Raw genomic sequence first — 19,348 nt, forward strand, 5'->3', positions numbered from 1 at the left:
AGCTTGGAGGCCTTGTCTGTTCAGGGATTTTCGGGTATAGGGGCATTTTGGTCTTTTTCTTGAAGTAGGGTTTTCATATGTTCTATATTTATTCTATTTAAAAGTAGCTTAAAAAGAGCTGAAAACGGCTAGGTTGTACTCAATCCTTTTTCCTTACAATGAGATCATCTTATTCGACCGTGGATGTAGCTTTTGGTTGAAACATGGATGTAGCTTTTGCTCCATTATTTTAACAAATCTCAGCTTAGAAATGCATCAGATTTTGATTCTACTTCTACAGACTAAAAGGTAGGTTGTTAAACATGATTGAAACCCCTTCATTTCCAACCCCACCTAAGAAAACCATCTAAACCCAAGTCCTTCAATGGCGGGGAAAATTTTATCCAGTCCATTTCTAATCCATTTCCTTGTGGATGTGTGACACATTCACAAGTCACATCAAAGGGTTGTGACTAATTTGAAATAAAATTTTTCAGAACCATGTCCATGGGAGAGAGTTGATTAATGACCTAATGGAAGTAAGGTGACAAATCCTGTGTATGTTGATCTCATCAACAAGACAACAACATTGTTGCCTCAGGTTATCATTCTGGGGTGCCCAACGGCTTCCTTGATATAAGGAAGAATAGCCACTTAGGATTGAAGTTAATATAGCATCTCGTTTTCAAAGGAGGACCACCATCCATTCATCCTTTCTGGGCCTCTGTGATCTGTTCTCCAAATCTACAGCCTTTCTGGAAAGATGAAGGAGAGAGGAGTGATGAAAAGAAGCCGTAGGAAGGAGAAGAGGATTCTGTTTAAGGGATTTCGAGTACACAGACGAGATCAAGATGTTGGAAGTAGTAATTGTTTAAATGAAGAGAGCCTTCTAAGCCACAGGTGGGCTTTATGAAAAAGGAGGTTCTGAAGCATGACAGATAGTCCCAAAAGAAACCAAAAACTAGTTCATCTATGGTGCCAGCAATAACAACTGAACCAATTTTGATCTTGGCCGGAATCAAAACCCTACCACTCTTATGACATACTCAAATCCCAGAACAGTAACAACTGAAACAATATGAAGATTTTAACAGCCTTCACAAGTACAAACATTTTCTTGTATTAATTATTAAAGAACTACCAGTTATAAACAATGACATTGAAGTAATAGATGTGTGTAAGTCGTTCTGAAGATCACATTGCACCTTCCAATTGTAGACGTTAAGCAGAAAGATCAAATCCATTTCTTTCAAGAGAATGAGCTTTCCTGCACCTGAAAATTTCAGATTCTCCAATTTAAAAGTTACCTGCATGACTTCAAGCTCTTGTTCATTGTAGACTTTGTATGTGCTTATGAATTTCTTTTTTGCATGCCTAACAGTGACTGAACAGGATTAGCTGACACTTTGTTCTTCTATTTTTCTTTTTCTTTTTTTTCAAATATTCATTCGTTTAATCATGTCAAATATATGCTATCCAAGACTGCAAATCCAGCAGCAACTCCACCTTCATTTGAGGATGTAACTTTTGTACGCATCAGGTAACCACACTGATCATTCATTAAGATTTCATTTTTGCTCCTGTAAAATCCAGTCCCAAGGCATAGCAAAGGCAAGTTAGTTTCAAATGATGCTGCATTGTCAAACGTAATATGGACCAAAGATTCAAGTCCATCCGTATGTACCACAATACCCAAGCAACAGGATATAGAAAACATAACACATTCAATACCTCAGATACGCACTAAAAACCCCAAGTTCTGATATGGTACGTTCTTGGTGACAAACACCATCTCGTACCAGAAATGACGGAGAACCAGTAGGGAATATCCTTTGCATAAGGATGTAAGCATCACGTTCATCAGTCCCTTCATTCTCCATTTTCAACAGGGTTTCTTTCAAGTTGTCACCATAGATGTTGTTACCTGAAGTTTGAATCATGATCAGATCAATAACAAGCAACCCTGGCAGCAACCATAGCAATGAGTTTGGAAAGACAGACCTCCGCCTTCTCGTTGAGGTTTGAGCACAAACAGACCAGGGTTTTCAATGGCATTTTTTATAACATCAGAATTATCCAAACTCCATAACCCTGCAAAGCATTTGCGTAGTTTCATAATATCATCCTTGTTCTCAAGAAACCTGCACATACATGCAGCAAAAAAGGAAATCAATTATAAATATATTAAAAGCTTCTTTTATGTTTTCCTTTTTTTCTTTTTTGTTGTTGTTGTTGTTGTGGGGGTGGGGGGTGGGGGTTGTGCAGGGTTTGCAGTTGTTTACAAGGATGTGCACTAAATCTAAGAATCACAAAAATACATCGACACATACAATGAAATTGAGCCAACTGGAATGGCAGGACACAATTCCAAAATAGGATCCAGAAAATCAAAGTATGATCAGATAATGCATTGAAAAAATTGACAAACTTTGGGGGTTCTGGCCCATTGATTTTGTTCAATCTAGAGACCTTTCACGCACAACTACATATGATCGAACTATAGGGTAGTTTTATCTTGAACCAAAATGGAACAAACAAACAGGACCATGACCTAGGCTTTGAATGACAACAAAATTTTGTTACCTTTCAAGTACGTTGGGTTTTGCCAATTCTTGCTGAACTTTCTTGGTTCCTGCTAAATGGTAGGAAACAGACGGGCACTTGATTGCAGAGCACTGCTCCATTAACAGTCTGGCTCTCCATTCCTACGAAATCAGGAAGAACACAATCATATGGAAGAAAAATGAATATGCTGATATACAACATTTGGTACCCTAATGAATACAGTACACTGCATAATTTACTTCATAACACCATAAGCCATGGGGGACATCATGAATTTCAGAATTGAAAGTCGATGGATCCAGGAGTTTTGTTGACCCATGATCAAATTCAAAGCAGACCTTAAAACCATGCTCGACATTTTTATTTTTATTTTGTTCCAGTGATGGGAGTAATACAGAAGCAATTCCAAAAAAATATATGAATGCATATTGGATGTCTAGGGAAAATGTAAGCCACCCTTTGAAGTTGGTTTGCCTAGTCAGAAAGAAAAATTGTAGAGACTATTAATCATTGATCCAGCTTGCCTAAGGGATATATACCCTTTTTTTGGGTTTTTGCACTGGTGAAAAATGTCTCTCTTTTGACATATCCAAAGGAACTTTTCTTGATGTCCCTTTTATTTTTGGAGACTAAGATTTCTCACTGCAAGGTTTGCTTGACTAGTTCAGTTCATTTCCATGGTGTTTGCCCAAACAGCATTTTAGCTCACCCTCAGGGTTTGCCCAACAGTTGGGGCTTCCTCAACATTGTATATTGCTTCCAAACATAAACGAATGCCAGTCGCCACAAGGCAAAAGAAGAATGAACAGAAGTATCATAACGACAAAACAGAAGAACAGAGAAGCACTTCTTACTGATTCTGAAGGATAATCACTAGGTGCATACCCGGCTCTAAAATAGATGACCGCAACTGGTTGGCCACCACTGCAAGTACAGAGGTTTCAAATTTTCAAGTTAGAAGTATTACTTGGCAAAGGATAGATGCTAACAAATATCACATATTAAACACATAACTACATTGCAGAATTTTCTTCTGTTTTGTTTTTGCTAAGCTAAATGGCAGAAATTTACATACACAAGAAGTGTTCCATCTGGTTGAAGCTCCCCCTCTGCATCTATTTCTGCCATAGTTTTGCGAATGGAAGTTATGCAATGTGTATTACAGAGTCAAGGAAAAAACAGTAACTTCATTGTTTTCATTAATCTGCAAAACTTTTCTATAATAAAATAAACAGGCACTTACAGTTCTTGTTCTCCCATTTACTCATTCATGATTTGTTTTAAAGGGCTGAAATTCTGTAATGCAGTACAGGAGACAGAAAATTTTTCTACAATTTTACATTCAGTCAAAACCTATTCAGACCAGTTTTAGTAATTCTTATAAAAAAAAATATTCTGAAAAAGAAAGGGCAAACCTGGAACCAAAGGGCTTCCGCACAAGCAGAGAGTACTGGGGGTGGGGGCAGGGCCAAACTTTTTACGCAGATTTACTGCAGCAATTTTTCCTGGGAGGCTGTTTCGATCAACTAAAATCTAAATGTGAAATAGGATAGTACATTTGTGAACATAGCATTTTGGGTCCAACCAAATAAAAATAAATGAGTTCTTCTTTTGGTGTGTGCGCGCGCGCACGTGCGCGGGGGGGGGTTGGCTAAAAATTATCTCCTCTCTCAAGTTGGGATGTCAATGCATAAGGTCATGCGGTATGGACTATATCGAAAGAGGTCAAAGTGAAGGGCGAAAAAAAGAGTTGAGAATTGAAGAAGCAGTCTCTGCAGGAACTGCAACCGCCGGAACATGAGAAAATTTACTAAACCATATGAAATTACAATGTTCCATAATTTTAAAACTAAAGTTGGAATCAAACCTCCTCCCAAACCCCCCCCCCCAACCAAAGGGGGAGAGAGAGAGAGAGAGATTCAAAGCAAATCAAATACTTAAAACCTATACAGTTTTTATTTTCCCATTATGGCAAGGAATCACACATCCACTGATATACAAACCTCGTTCGTATTGCGAAGTGTCATCTGCTAACTGTATCGGCACAGTGCTTAACCTATAGTGCCTGATACCACATGGGAAGCTTTATGATACAGCTTTCTTGTTTCCTAAATTGATTTCAATTACTTTCCAGAACAATTTACAAATTTCTTATTTATTTTACTTTCACGTTGTTAAAATTCTTTAGGTGAGTGTGGGGTCTCATCAAGTTTGGTGTCAACTTGTCAGATATTGCTCATATATGTATCTACTTCATGGAAAAAAGAGATCTATCTAAACCTAATTATTTGAATAATGTAATCCTGAATCTCTTAAGAAACTCAACCAATATCATTATGTAAAATTGTCAAAGCATAAAGCAACACAAGGCATGGGAGGAGCAATAATTAGGTGACACGAACATAGTACCTAAATAACACATAGACAACTATCATATAATTCTATAGGACAAACACTGAAGATAAAAAGGATATCTCTCCTTCAAAATGGTAGAAAGCCAGTGTTGATCATACATGTTGCGTTCTTCAGTTTGAACCACAAACATAACCACAGCCCTGAAAAAATATATATGAAATTAATGACATCTTAAAGCAACCTTGAAGTATTAAGTGTGCATAAAAGAAAAAAGAGGTGTTGGTTGACCCCAACCTGAAGTTATTGTACTCATTCCAGGCTTTACTTAATGCCTCAGCAAACCCAGTAACTGAATTGTTTCCAGGGACCCTGGAAGGATCCAGTCCAAGTTTCTTTCCATACTGCTTAAGTAAATTCCTGCAAAATGAGAAGCTACCATTTAGATACTTCTTGTGGTTGCGTAATATCTCCATATGCTACAATTTAGCTTTTTGTACACATAATGTGAATGAATACAGTATAAATGAAACCTTGGATTTGAGACTAATCAAAATCAAAAGAACAGATAAATGGATAATGGAGAAGCTTTGAGTATTCTGAGGATAATAGAGAACTAGGTAACCTGTGAAGATCACTGACAACAAAACCAAGGCCAGCAAAAGAACATGAAACAGTATTGAGCTCTATTTGGAGAAGCAATTCAGTTTGAGAATCAAGCATATAATCCGAACGATGTAAACCCAGACGTATTTCCTGTTATAGCAACTAAAAAGAATTAGTACCTTTGCGAGTATTATCATAAATATAGATTACATTTTAAAAGAAAATAGATCACATATAATGGCTCACCTCCTTTTTATTAATTTCTAGCATTTTGGAATGAATATCTAACAGCCTACTGGTGAAAGCATCCACCTTCTTTGTTCTACAACAATTCACAACAAAAATAAGAGAAGAAAAGCCTCCCAGGTCATAAGTACATAATATAAACAGACTCATGTATATTCAGCACTTGACAAAGAACCCTTACATCCCTTTACAAAGGAAAAACAAAAAAATGCCACAACAGACCACAGTACTCAAACAATCACAAACTACAGTACCAAAGATACTCCCTCAAGTAATAACAGCGAGGGGCCTAATGTAAGCAGCAGTGGAACTGATAAGATTGGATTCAGTGTACAAAAGTAGTTCCTCACGCATTCCTACCCAGACCAACAATACCTTACTGAGTGATCCCATGAGAATGCAGAAAAGGAATGATTTTACTAATAACCCATTGATCAATGCCACATGTTATACCATGTATGAGGTCAACTGGACCAACTCAATATAAGGGAAATGAAATCAGTTCAGAAGGGAAATGGAAACTTCTGTAACCATGTTTATATGGTAATTATTTGTAAATAGAATATTTATTTTCCATCTCAATACCATGTAATCTTTTGGAGGGAATAACACCATATAATTTGGTTATAAGTTAAAAGAAGTAATAACCACGGCTGAAATGTTCTGAAATTACTAACACACCTGTTAGGTAGCTATTACAGCAGCGAAGTAATGAAAACAAAGTTCTGCCAAAAATAAAAGCAATGACATAAAAGCTATGAATACACACACAGAACCTGGACAACGTTTCCTGTAGAAATTTTCCATCCAAGCTCACACGATCTACAAGCTCATTGAAAATGGGGGCTAACTCACAAGCTTGTTGCCAACGGTTCTGAGGGAAGAACGTTGGCAATAAAGAAAATGGAGCCTGTACGAGTCCCACCCCAGGTACAATCCCTGATCTCTGCAAGTGAAACACCAGGATTTTAACAATTAAACAGGCTTTTCTAATATTCTACTGGCAGCAAGATTCACTGGTTGAATGCCAAAATCCATGTTGCTTACCTGAACGCTTTTGTCGCCAACAACAAGCCCATGAAGAGAACTCCAAACCAGAGCATCATACACCAACTGTTGAAACAACTCCGGATTGACATCATTTAGATCATAAATTATGGATTTTGTAGCATTGCTATCTGGGGTTTTCTCCTCTTCAACATTCCCAGAATTTAGAGTTACTGAGGAAGAGGAAGAGGAAGATTCAATCTTCATGGTCTGGTGAGATTTGTGCAGGTAGCCTCGAAATGGAGTTTTACATGTAGGATTGCAGAAGGGAAAGCTCCTCGGGGTTGAATAATGGGAAAGAAGAGTGACGGGAGAAGAGCAGACGCAACTAGGAAAAGAGGAGACGGAGACAGAGATGGAAGAGGAGCAGTGATTTCCCATGTTCTGCTCTGATTTCTCTTTGTCTGCTTTGGCCAATCGCTCATTTTCTATAATAGCGTGCGCTTGAAAGTTCCCAGGTTCTGCTCTAAAAATAATTTCCAATTCGCTTTCCAGGGAAACTGTCCAGATTCATTGGCAGGTTTGAGTGGATCCAAATTCTGGGCAGGTAGATGAGCTTGACTTCTGATTTTAAAATTGGGTCATGTTACATTTTTATGCAACGAACTCAAATTCCACATTGACGAGCAAGGTTTCCTGAAATAGTCCCCTTCAAATGTAAAATTCCTCACAAGATTCTCATCTATAAAAAAAAGAAAGACTTGATAACTCTAGTCTTCATGTCCATGGCTTTGAGGAATTGAAACTGAATCATCAATGCAAAATTGAATCAGAATTGAGTGATACCATTCTTGATTCAACCGATTTGCTTCCAAGATTCTGAGATCATGTCTTCTAGGCTTTTGATGATTTTGGCCATTTGATGATTCTACTACTGAAACCTTGATCATTTGTAATTTTTGGCATTTTTTCTTCTTCAGAAAATGATAGCATACCCTGTCTCTTGCTCCTTAATGTGTGGGTTCCCTGTATATGGATTGTAGCACATCCCAACCCCTTCCCATGCAAATCCTGATTGACTACCCTTGTGAGAGAGGATTGACTACCCTTGTGAGAGAGAGAGGGGAAGCGCTCCATCCCACATATAGTGTAGGGATTTCCCTCTAAGACTATAAGGTCTTAGAGGCAAGTGAGAGCCCCAGAGTCAGAGACCCCCACCCTGTATATGATGTGAAGCTGTCCCTCCTCTCCCCTAGGGATAGTTGACCCAAAGACCTCCCATTCACCCATTCATGTGCCCTTCCCTTTATGTTTTGTCTTGACAAAAACATACCATCTTGTATCTAGGTTTCACAAAGACAGTTAATCTTCAAAGGGCAACAGTTTCCTGTCTAGAAACACGGCCCCTACAATAGGAGAGTGTGAAACATGAACAAAAGAAGGATTTCCATCTTTCATGGGAGAGACGTCGCGGATCATATTTCCTCATACTCTGTTTGGGTGCACAAGACATGCTACACATAACACAGTTAAAAATACTTCTTCCCTTACTACAAATACAATACAACAGAACAAAAACTCAAAGTTCATTATCTAGTAACAACCTTTGTTTCAGCTCCTCTTTCTACCCCTACCTCCAAGGGTTTCACAGAAACAAGGGGAAACATAGGCTTGTACAATAGTAGCATCTCAACTGATCATATTCTTGTGTTTGTTCCCTTCCATCAAAACAAATGAAATGTTAATTGTCTGGCTCACTTGCTTTCAGTTTTAGGTGTTCTATGTGATTTACCACAATTGGGTGAAGTCACCTTAGCATTTCAGCTCAATTAAGTCAAATATAAGCTATCCATCACAGTGCATCCAGAAAGAACTCCACCTTTATTTATTGTACAATCCTTTGTCCTGACCAAGTAACCACATCCATCATTCATGATCACCTTCTCTTTGTTCCTGTAAAAATCAAATTCCATCTTACAGATCCGTATATTCTACACCAGAAAAACCAGCTACATAATGAATCACGTGTCATTAAGATTGAAAACATTAATACCTTAGATATGCCCATAAATCCCAACTTCTGATACAAGCATCACACCAAGTGTCATTTGAATGATTTTCGTTGTTCCACTAGGTCATGTTTTCTATGTTACAAAATTCTTCCCTGTTTCTATGGTAAACATACGGTAACCATAAAAATGTACCAGAAATGTCAGCAAGTTTCTTGAAGAAGTGAACTTAAGTCTTAAAAGTAATCTTGTTACCTCTCAAGCACATTGGGTTTTGAAGCTCTTGTTGCATCTTCTTGGTTCCAACTAAATGATAGGAAATAGATGGGCATTTGGTAACAGAGGACTGCTCCATTCCTATGAAACCATGCACATTAAGGAAAGCAAGAAGATCAACCAGAGTATTCAAAATATAACTGCATCACGGTTGAAGAATAAAGATTTAGGAGCAAATGTCCATACTGATTCTGAAGGATAATCAAGTGGTGTGCATCCAGCTCTGAAATATAATTGACTGCAACTTCTCGGCCATTTCTACAATTGAAAGATATTTAAAACTCTTAATAAAAATATCACATTGAATAACCACAATATAAAGCACCTCTCCCTCTAACATAAAAACATACAAAGAAGAATAAATTTCCTTAAAAGATAAATGCTACAGAGCTACACCGGAAAAAAATAATAGCACTAGAGGAAAAAGAGGAACAAAGAAAAATTATATACACAAAAAAGGCTCCTGTCAGGCAGAAGAACAGCATTGGCATCTATTTCTGCCACTGTTTTACGAATGACTGTTACACCATATGTGTTAATCAGTCAAGAAAAATGGCGACTTGAAATTTCTTAAGAAACCTTAGCAGGAACAGTCTAGCTCAAACCCTCCTGAGGTGCTTTGATTTAACAAATATCCTCTAGGCCTTAGGGGTTGAAGCATGACAAGGGCTTCATTAAGGGTGAACTTCTGAGTTATATTCAAGCTACTACTTCAAAATTTCTAACAATATGAATACATTTTTGCATACTAGGAAGCAACAACAATGAAGGAAGGATATTTCTCTTTCAAAGTGGAAAGAACTAAGAAGCCAAAGCTGCTCATACATATTCGGTTCATCAAGTTGAACTAAGACCAAAACGACATCCCTGCACAAAAGAATTGATGTTATTCAACTCAGAACAATCAGATCGGGTAATGGGAACAATACTAGTGCAAATTTGGATTCAAACCTGGGATTGTTGTACTCACTCCAAAGCTTTAGCTAATGCCTCTGCAAAGCGATTGATAGTGTTGTTTCTGGGGATGTTTCCAGAATCTAACCCAAGGAGCTTTTTGTTTTGATTGATCAAGTTCCTGGAAAATGAACTACCATTATTAACAAATGCAATATCAAATAGATAAAGATATGGGTCTTGAAATTTTGTTTTGGATATGTACGTAAACAACATTCTGATGAAATTTTTTTTGGAGAAGTATTAATTTGTTCAAGTTAGGTTTCCGTCACTTAAACTGTGAAGCTCACTACCAATACAGTTTCCAGATATTCTAGGTATCCTTAGTCCAAGGATCTTAATGAATTTTGATTATGTTTTTTTTTTATTTTATTTATTTATTATTGGTTATATGTGGTTTATGACAACAAGAATGGATTTTCTTTTTTTAACAATAAGAACGGACTTTTAGTTATGTAGTTCATGCCAATAAATATAACTCGTTAAAGAGGCTAAGACTAGAATAATAGAATATCTATTCTTTTAATGGTGTTTCCCTTCCAACTTTAGGCTCGAGCTTGTCTAGTTGGTTCCTTCATACGAACCTGCAAGTTCATGCATATATGATTGATGAAGCATTTCAAGTCGTAGTCATTCTTGCAGTTTGGCTCGAATCACAACAACTTTGTAGTTAACTAAAACTGTTTGATAATTAATGGTGAGTCCTTTGGTTTCTTTGGTTACCATAAGGGAGGCAAATGTAAAAATCATTTTTATTTTTTCACTAAAAAATGACTTACATCAAATCTTAGAGAGTACAAATAAAAATACGCATAATGGCAATTGGATAAAACAATGGGTCAAACATTAGGTGTGGAATTGAAAACTACCCTATAACTTATAAGTGACACAGAATTTAAACTTGTTCTATAATTAAAAGTCAAAATAAAGAAGAAAAAAAATCTTTGGTGAAAAAGTCATAATCAATAGAAGCGCCTTGTTTGCCCAAAACGAATAGCCTTAAAACCCAGATTTGAAAATAAAATGAATCAAAGAGAAAGGACCTGCAATTTCTTGTCTCCACAAACGAGCCCAAGAAGAGAACTCCACGCCAAAGCTTCACACGATAACTGTTGATGCAAATCCGGTCGATATTTTGAAGAACAGGAGTTGGCAATATATATGAACCGTTTTGGGTTTTCTTTTATTTTTAAAATTTTATGTTTATTATTTATATATTTTTATTTAAATACATGTTTTAATCATGTTTTTTTTTTTTTTTTTTAATTTTTTATTTTTTTTGATACATAAACAGGGTTAAAAAATCCAAATCAATTTAAAGAGAACTGGTCAAACAATCCACCTGAAGGAACTCCTCTATACCTTGAGGGGGTTCCTGAAAGAAATGCGTAGGAGACTCCAATGTTGTTGTTCTCTTCGCCATCCAATCGGCAACCATATTTGCTTCTTTATTAGTATGAGTAATGATGATACTTCCATGCAAAGCTACCAACTCTCGAATCGTCACAATAGTTCTTGTCATCCTTCCTTGATTTTGAGCACTCAGTTTCAAACAATCGATTGCTTGTGAAGAGTCAGACTCCACGTAAACAGGTAGCATATTTCTTTCTACTGCATAGCATATGTCTACACAAATAGCATGGAGCTCGGTTTCAAGAACACTTGTCTTGGGGATTCTATGCACAAAACCTCCCAAGTACACCCCTTCTGAGTTGTGAAAAACCCCTCCAATTTGATTGAAATCTTCTTTACCAACTGCAGCATCTACATTGCATTTTAGCCACCCTTTTGTTGGTCTTTTCCACTTTGCCTTTCTTTTAACACTTCGTGATAATGATTGTGGATTATTTCCTGGGTCCAAGCTGCCTCCACATGTGAGTAGTATTCTTTTATCATTTCCACCCCTCTCCCTGGTCGAGTGAAGTCTTCTTTATGAGTATCACGATTTCTCCAACCCCACAGTAGATATAGTGTGACGGAAAAATTGGCTGACCATCCTTTCTGTTGTTGTGATAGATTTCCACAAATGTTTAGGTAAAGCCAATCACGGAAACTTTTATCTTATAATTTTTATAATGGAAACTTTAGTCCCACATCATGTAGAAAGGAACTGATTATCTCATTTATATAGAATAAGGGCCTATGTAATATAACTTTTGGGTTAAGGATCAAATCTTGTGTGATGCAAACCAAACATGAATCCTCGTGTGACCCAGCCATATATTAATTAATATTGATATTAATAAATCTAAATGACTTGGGACTTGGTCATGGGTCGGCTTTGATCTGAAAGGCCCATTTTGTCATGGGCCTTAGCTCTGAAAGCCCATTTTAGGTATCTTCTTGTAGGGAGTTGAGTTGAATAGGTGACTTTACCCTTTTACCCACAGTCTTTGGGGCTTTATATAAAGTCATTTTTTAATTCATTTTTACACCAAATTTCTTGCTCTCTCTCTGTTGTTATTCTATTAAGTAGTGAACATAATCTGATTATACCTTAAGTTATATTCTAACCTTAAATGTTTGGGCTGACTGATCTTGGGATGAAGACACATTTGGAACCTGTATTGCACAAATCAGAGTGTCTAAATACCTTAAAGAAAGTACCCTCTAGTACGTTTCAGCTTTGGTGAAGTATCATGATTACAACAACCATTCAAGTGTTCGTGGAAATTCCTCAACAAGTTTGTCAACACTTTCTCATCAACTTCAACTTTCACAAACTCTATGGGTACATGAAGAGGAGCTAAGGTTGAAGAAGCAGAAAATGATATGGTTGTGCAAGAGCAGGTTTTTTTTTGTCCAGTGAGATTGAGAAGTAGGACTAGTTTTGGGGTTTAAGCTAAACAATGATAATTTTGTTCTACTAGGTTGGCCATGGAAGAGGTAGGGGTGTCAACAGTTTGGGTTGAAAAACACTCAGCTCAAACACGGCCCATTAAGAAAATAACGATTATGGGCCGATGTGGTTTGGGTTCAAGCTGATTAACGGTTTAGAATTGGATTTATTAACGGTTTAAGTTCGCGCTTACTAGCGGATATATTTTGAGTACCTTGTTGATGTGTGGAATTTATCAAGAGCATGTGAACATATATAAGCATTAAGTTCTCTCAAAGTCTCTTGTGTTTGGTGTTCAAAACAAAAGAAAAATTCTACAAAGAAGTAAAAATTATTGAATTAATATACAATTTATCATGGCATTTTGATGAATTTTAGTGGGTCTCTGCTTATTCTCCTCCCCCTTCTTGACATTTGTAAAATTGGATAAAAATAAAACATTAAAAGATTTTCAAATGATAATACACTTGCTAAATATTTACTAAATCCATCTTCAAAATGGCGAACGCTTGACAGGCTTATTGTTTGCATATTCCAAAGCAAAATAATTAACGAAAACAAATGGATACTTAAGGGGTTTTCTTGTATTTTACATTTAAATTTATTTAACAGACTTGTTCGGGTTCGGGCCAAATGGTTCTGGCTAGTGGGTCACACACAGGTTGGCCCGGCCTAGCCCGAATTAGTGCTGGCTGAGGTTGTTCAGCCCAAAACACAGTCCATTAAGTGTCTATTAGGACTGGTTCGGACTATAACAAACCGATTCAATTGGTTTTAACGGTTCAAATTAGGTTTGAAAACCCTTACAAATAGGCGTTAAAGGTAAAAAAAGAAGATCTTGAAGAGAAAGCAGCAGCAACACGTGAAGAAGAAGACTCCATCATTGTTGGAATCCACACCTCCACACCTGAGCTTGGGTTACTTCTGCACCATACGTACCACTTAATTATATAGAGCTTCACCCAGGAAAAGAAAAAACAAAAAATTCTCTTCTTTTTACATATGCACCAAGAAAAATAATGGAGCATACCTAAAAAAAAAAAAAAACCCACCAATGGAGTGATCGAAAGAAATCTACATATGAACAGAGTACTACAAAACTTTAATAGCGTGGACCCATTTTGCCTTTTAATCTGCCAATCAATTAATCAAACGTGAAAATCCTTGAATTAAACATCTGATTGAGATGTGGTGAGGTGAGATGGTATTGTCATTTAATATTTTTTTGGGTAACAAAAGCACTATTCATTAAAAGCTGAAAGGGCACATATATGGTAATGGAGTTCAAATAGGTGGGGACGGCACTGTAACCTATCACATGCATTGTCAAATTGCAAAAACTACAACTACATGTGATTATATTATACATGAATTGATGCCCATATCATTTTCTTGGAATTTGAGGTTTTTTTTTTAACCAGCTTACGCGTATCTTGACTATATCTTTAGAAGAATTTTTATATAATTAATATAGACGGCCATTAGTCCTAGGGAATTCGAACTCTAACATTCTAGATAAAAACGTTGGTCTTTTGCCTACTAAGCTAGCTTGCGCGCACCACGATTACAGCCTCAAGGGAACTTTTATATAATTAATGCCACCGAAGAGTGCGAACCCAAGACCTCTCCTACGGAGGTTGAGCGTTTAACCGCTAAGGAAAGCCATGGAAAAATCGTGTGAATTACACCAATCACCATCTATTCACCATCAATAGATTTCTTACCCGTTAAAAGTTAAATTGGTGAACATAAATCATGTATTCACCTGATAAATTAAAGAGTATTTTACACAGCACTTACTATGTTTGGGTGAAACTAGTGACCATTCACAATTATATGCTATAAATTACATGTCACCCTCTTGAAAAATTACAAATTAGAGGTGGAAGCTTTTTCTGAATTTTTTTGACTTCCCTGGAATCAGTGATGGAGTGTTGTTACCCTAGATTTGGCATGACTCTAATACCATATTGAAATATTGAGAGAATCCTAACTTATGTCTTGTATAACATAGCAGGACTTTATTTATAATAATAGTTATGAATGAGCAAGTACAATGATACTTGATGTGGGACTAAAAAAACATAAACAATAAAGACTCTAACAGACCTCCACACTGGACTCAACTTATGACTTCCGACAATTGGAGAGTCTAAAACATGAACAGAAGAAGGATTTCCACCTTTCATGGGAGCAGCGTGATCATATCGCCTCATACTGTGTTTGGGTGCAGAAGACATGCTACGTAGTTAAGAATCTTCTTTCCCTTACTCCAAATGCAATACAACCGAACAAAGATTTGAAAAACATTATCTAGAAAAACCATTTTGGTTTCAGCTTCTCTCTTTCTCCCCCTACCTTCAAGGGCTCCACAGAAACGAGGAAACATAGATTTGTACTTTAGTAGCATCTCAACTGATCATATTCTTGTGTTGGTCCCTGCCATCGGAGCAAATAAAATGTTAATAGTCTGGCTCACTTGCTTTCACTTTTAGGTGTTCTCTATGATTTACCATAATTGGATGGAGTTACCTTGGCATTTCATCTCAATTAAGTCAAATATAGGCTATCTATGACGGCACATCCAACAAGAATTCCACCTTCATTTGTGGTACAACCCTTTGTCCTGGCCAAGTAACCACATTCATCATTCATGATCACCTTGTCTTTGTTCCTGTAAAAATCAAATTCCATCTTACAAACCTTGTAAGTATATTCTGCAGCAGAAAAACCAGCTACATAATGAATCATGTGTCATTAAGATTGAAAACATTAATACCTTAGATAAGCACCATAAATCCCAACTTCTGAAACACCATCTACTTGATCACAAGAGCCATCTCTGACCAGGCATGCAGGAGCAGTTGAGGGGAATATCTTCTGCATAAGAATGTAGGCTGCACGTTCTTCACTCCTTTCCTTCTCTAATTTCAGTAGGATTTCTCTCACATCATCACCATAGATGTTGTTTCCTGCAAGGGGAAGACAGACAATTGTCAGAAGACCAATGCAAACATGAAAACCAATAATTTTAATTTTAGTAGCATTTAAATAGCTGGACCTCCTCCTTCGCGTTGGGGTTTGACAACAAACAGTTCAGGTCTTCTAATTGCATTCTTCACAGCATCAGAGTCATCCAAATCCCACAACCCTGCGAAGCATTTACATAGTTTCTCAATGTCATCCTTGTTCTCGATAAACCTGGTAAGACAGTGATGCAAATCATTATCTAATCATCAGTTTTGATACAAAGAAGAATGATCAAAGAGTCAAAGAGAAAATGGCAGTAGTGTAAAAAGGCATTTGGAAATTTTAATGAAGATTGGCAGCCAATTTGAAAGTTTACTCGCTAGAATCTCCAGGTCCTTATGCTGTCAAAATTAAGCTTATCAAAAGTTGTAAATCGGTGCTTAGTCTGGATTTTGGCCAAGGTAGACTAGTCCTGAAGTTGGTTTTGGGTCTCAAATAAATATTCATCTTAGTTCAAATTTGATCAGAGGTTAAAAGTTTCTGGTTCATCTCCTTCCTCTCTGCAGGTAGGCTTTGTAATTTCAAATAAGAAATAGGTATGAAATAGACAAAGCAAGCTTGACATAATATGATTGCAATGCCTTCCCTTGATAGTAATAGTGGGTTCATTCCACTTACACCATTGATGAATAAGGATCCAGCCTGCCTTAATGACTTACTGTTTATGGTAATGCTAGCTGCCCTTAATTTTAGATAATTTGGATGTGGAAACTGCCACAGCAGACAAAATAGATCATGTGTGGACTAGGTAATGGTTTCTATGTTGCAAATTTCTTCCTTCTTTCTATGGTGAATATACTATAACAATAAGAATGTATCAAAAATGTCAGCAAGTTTCTTGGAAAAGTGAACTGGTCTTAAAAGTAATATTGTTACCTCTCAAGCACATTGGGTTTTGATAGCTCTTGTTGCATCTTCTTGGTTCCAACTAAATGATAAGAAATAGATGGGCACTTGATAGCAGAGGACTGCTCCATCATTAGCCTTGCGCTCCATTCCTATGTAACCATGCACATAATTACATAAGTAAAGCAAGAAGGTTCTCCAGAATATACAAAATATAACTGTGTCACAGTGGAAGAATAAAGATTCAGGAGCAAGCATCTGTACTGATTCTGAAGGATAATCATGTGGTGTATATCCAGCTCTGAAATATATAACTGCAACTTCTCGGTCATTTCTGTAATTGAAAGACACTTAAAACTCTTAGTAAAAATATCACATTGAAAAATCTTAATATAAAGCATCTCTCCCCCTAACACACACATACATATACAAAGAAGAATAAATTTCCATCCTGGAAACAGATAAGAGACAACGCTACAAAGATACAAAAGAAAAATGAATGGCACTAGAAGAAAAAGAGACAAAAAATTACTTACACAAGAAGGCTCCCGTCTGGCAGAAGCATTGCTTCAGCGTCTATTTCTGCCAATGTTTTACGAATGACTGTTACACCATATGTGTCATTCAGTTAAGGAAAATAGCCACTCAAAATTCCTTAAGAAACTTTGGAGGAACAATCTAGTAAACTCTCCTGAGGTGCTTTGATTTAAAGAGATCCTCTAGGCCTTAGGGGTTGAAGCAAGACCCTTGGTCTGATGACATAGTAGTTATGTTTTTAAGCTACTACTTTAAATTTCAAACATATGAACACATTTTTGCATACAGAAGGCAACTACAGTGATAAAAAGGATATTTCTCTTTCAAAGTGGAGAGAAGCCAAAGCTGGTCATACAGATTCGGTTCATCAGGTTGAACTACAACCAAAACGACAGCCCTGCAAAAGAGAATTGATATTAAGGACATCTCAAAACAAAGATCAGGTAATGGGAACAATACTACTGCAAATTTGGATTCAAACCTGGGATTGTTGTACTCACTCCAAGCTTTAGCCAATGCCTCTGCAAAGCGATTGATAGTGTTGTTTCTAGGGATGTTTCTAGAATCTAAACCAAGGAGATTTCTGTTTTGATTGATTAAGTTCCTGGAAAATGAGCTACCATTATTAACAAATGCAATATCAAACAGATAAAGATATGAGTCTTGAAATTTTGTTTAGGAAATGTACATAAACAACATTCTGAAGAATTTTTTTGGAGAAAATCAATCAATTCAAGCTAGGGTTTCAGTCACTTTAACCTGTGAAGCTCACTGACAATACAACCAGGAGCAATTGACGATACTGAAATAGTATTTAGCTCTACTTGGAGAAGTGAATCAGTCTGACCATCAAGCATGTAATCTGAACGAAACAATCCCAAACGTATTTCCTGCAATAACGATTAATGATGTGAAAATTCAACCGTTAGTTTCATCTATATTATGAAAAATATCAACACGAGCAAGCCCAGTCTTCCAGCTCTTAAGTAGAACGAAACTATATGCAGATGCAGTTTGAAAAATGGGTAATATACAAATTAAAAACCTCTTTTTTGTTCATCTGAAGCATCTTAGAGTGAATATCCAAGAGTCTGAGGGTGAAATCATCAGCTTCTTTTGTCCTGCAATGTGGGGAGAAATACTATAGCTGATGAGAAAATTAAGAACTTCATCTGTCAACCAGTGTTTCTATTCTCAAGAATCAAAAAAGGGACGTGAAGCAGGATAAGGAAGATTTAAGCAATTTTAACGATGAATTATACAGTTCAATCATTCATTTTAACATGTCCCATCAACTTTGGAGCTTTTGAAAGAACCTAACCAAATAGAACATCAGAACAAACCCAAACAAAAAGGAATACAGAGACAGATAGAGAAAACACCTGGAGAGCGATTCCTGTAGAAATTGACCATCCAAGCTAACACGATCAACGAGCTCATTAAAAAGAGGAGCCAATTCAAGGGCTTGCTGATAATGAGAACGCGGAAATGACATGGGCAATAGAGAAAATGGGGAGTGAACCATGCCAACGCCAGGAACTTTTCCGGACCTCTGCAAACTCAAATCATCACATTCAAAAGCTTAATGAGCTGGTCTTTCAATTCAATCTGGGCGAAATCTTCACGTCTAATCCCAAGTTGGTTCAGTTGGTAAAGACCATTCAAATTTTCTTGGGCCTCTCCTCTATAAAAGTTATTCCCTTTTCCCATACATTCAAGCTACAGTTTCAAAATGTCCTTTTTTTTTTTTTTTGGTTAAACATTTCAAAATGTCCTTATGCATGATAATCATACCCTTCCCCTATATATACTTTTTTTTGGGTTGACTTTCACAGAAACAAGTTAAGTTTAAAATATCGTTTTTTTTATTAATAAAAATTAAAAAAATAAAAAAAATAAAAAAAAAAGAAAGAAAGAAAGAAAGAAAAGCAAAGAAACAAATTGCATTGACACCCCAAAATGGAGGCCTTAAAATGTTGATACTTCATTTTATGTTTAAAAAGCAAAGAGATATTAAAATTGAATTTTTATTGGATATATTTATCTAATTTGTCACTGAAAATCTTTTAGACACTGTTTATTATAAAAATAATTTTAAAAATAAACAGTAATTTAACTATTT

At 36.5% G+C, this 19,348-nt stretch overlaps 2 protein-coding genes across 2 annotated transcripts; both read right to left on the reverse strand.

Annotated features, from left to right (window-relative positions):
- Positions 1 to 808: 808 nt before the first annotated feature.
- LOC149019161 (glutathione synthetase, chloroplastic-like) lies at positions 809 to 7,617 on the reverse strand. The gene is made up of 12 exons (XM_089153218.1): positions 6,796 to 7,617; positions 6,525 to 6,694; positions 5,749 to 5,824; positions 5,522 to 5,652; positions 5,194 to 5,316; positions 5,018 to 5,099; positions 3,620 to 3,699; positions 3,399 to 3,468; positions 2,563 to 2,684; positions 1,981 to 2,120; positions 1,711 to 1,903; positions 809 to 1,559 (listed from the first exon to the last, which is right to left on the reverse strand). The coding sequence occupies exons 1-12, from the start codon at positions 7,174 to 7,176 to the stop codon at positions 1,436 to 1,438; spliced, it is 1,692 nt and encodes a 563-aa protein (XP_089009344.1). The 5' UTR covers positions 7,177 to 7,617; the 3' UTR covers positions 809 to 1,435.
- A 7,151-nt stretch (positions 7,618 to 14,768) lies between these two features.
- LOC149019162 (glutathione synthetase, chloroplastic-like) lies at positions 14,769 to 18,778 on the reverse strand (the record flags this gene model as incomplete). The annotated part of the gene is given in 12 exon segments (XM_089153219.1): positions 14,769 to 15,252; positions 15,346 to 15,487; positions 15,593 to 15,785; positions 15,875 to 16,014; positions 16,720 to 16,841; positions 16,954 to 17,023; positions 17,226 to 17,302; positions 17,539 to 17,623; positions 17,708 to 17,830; positions 17,986 to 18,116; positions 18,272 to 18,347; positions 18,609 to 18,778. Coding segments are annotated over 11 exon segments (1,311 nt in total), but the record flags the coding sequence as incomplete, so codon positions are not given.
- Between the last annotated feature and the right edge of the window lie 570 nt (positions 18,779 to 19,348).

This window comes from Hakea prostrata, chromosome 4, assembly GCF_041222555.1.
Source record: "Hakea prostrata isolate BN-2017 chromosome 4, UWA_Hpros_2, whole genome shotgun sequence".
Taxonomy (NCBI): Eukaryota; Viridiplantae; Streptophyta; class Magnoliopsida; order Proteales; family Proteaceae; genus Hakea; species Hakea prostrata.

Coding starts and splice junctions, on each gene's coding strand:
- LOC149019161 (XM_089153218.1), bottom strand. CDS start 7,176: ATGGGAAATCACTGCTCCTCTTCCATCTCTGTCTCCGTCTCCTCTTTT. Junction 5,653..5,748: donor TAGAAATTAATAAAAAGGAG/GTGAGCCATTAT, acceptor TTGCTATAACAG/GAAATACGTCTGGGTTTACA. Junction 3,469..3,619: donor CCAGATGGAACACTTCTTGT/GTATGTAAATTT, acceptor CTGTACTTGCAG/TGGTGGCCAACCAGTTGCGG.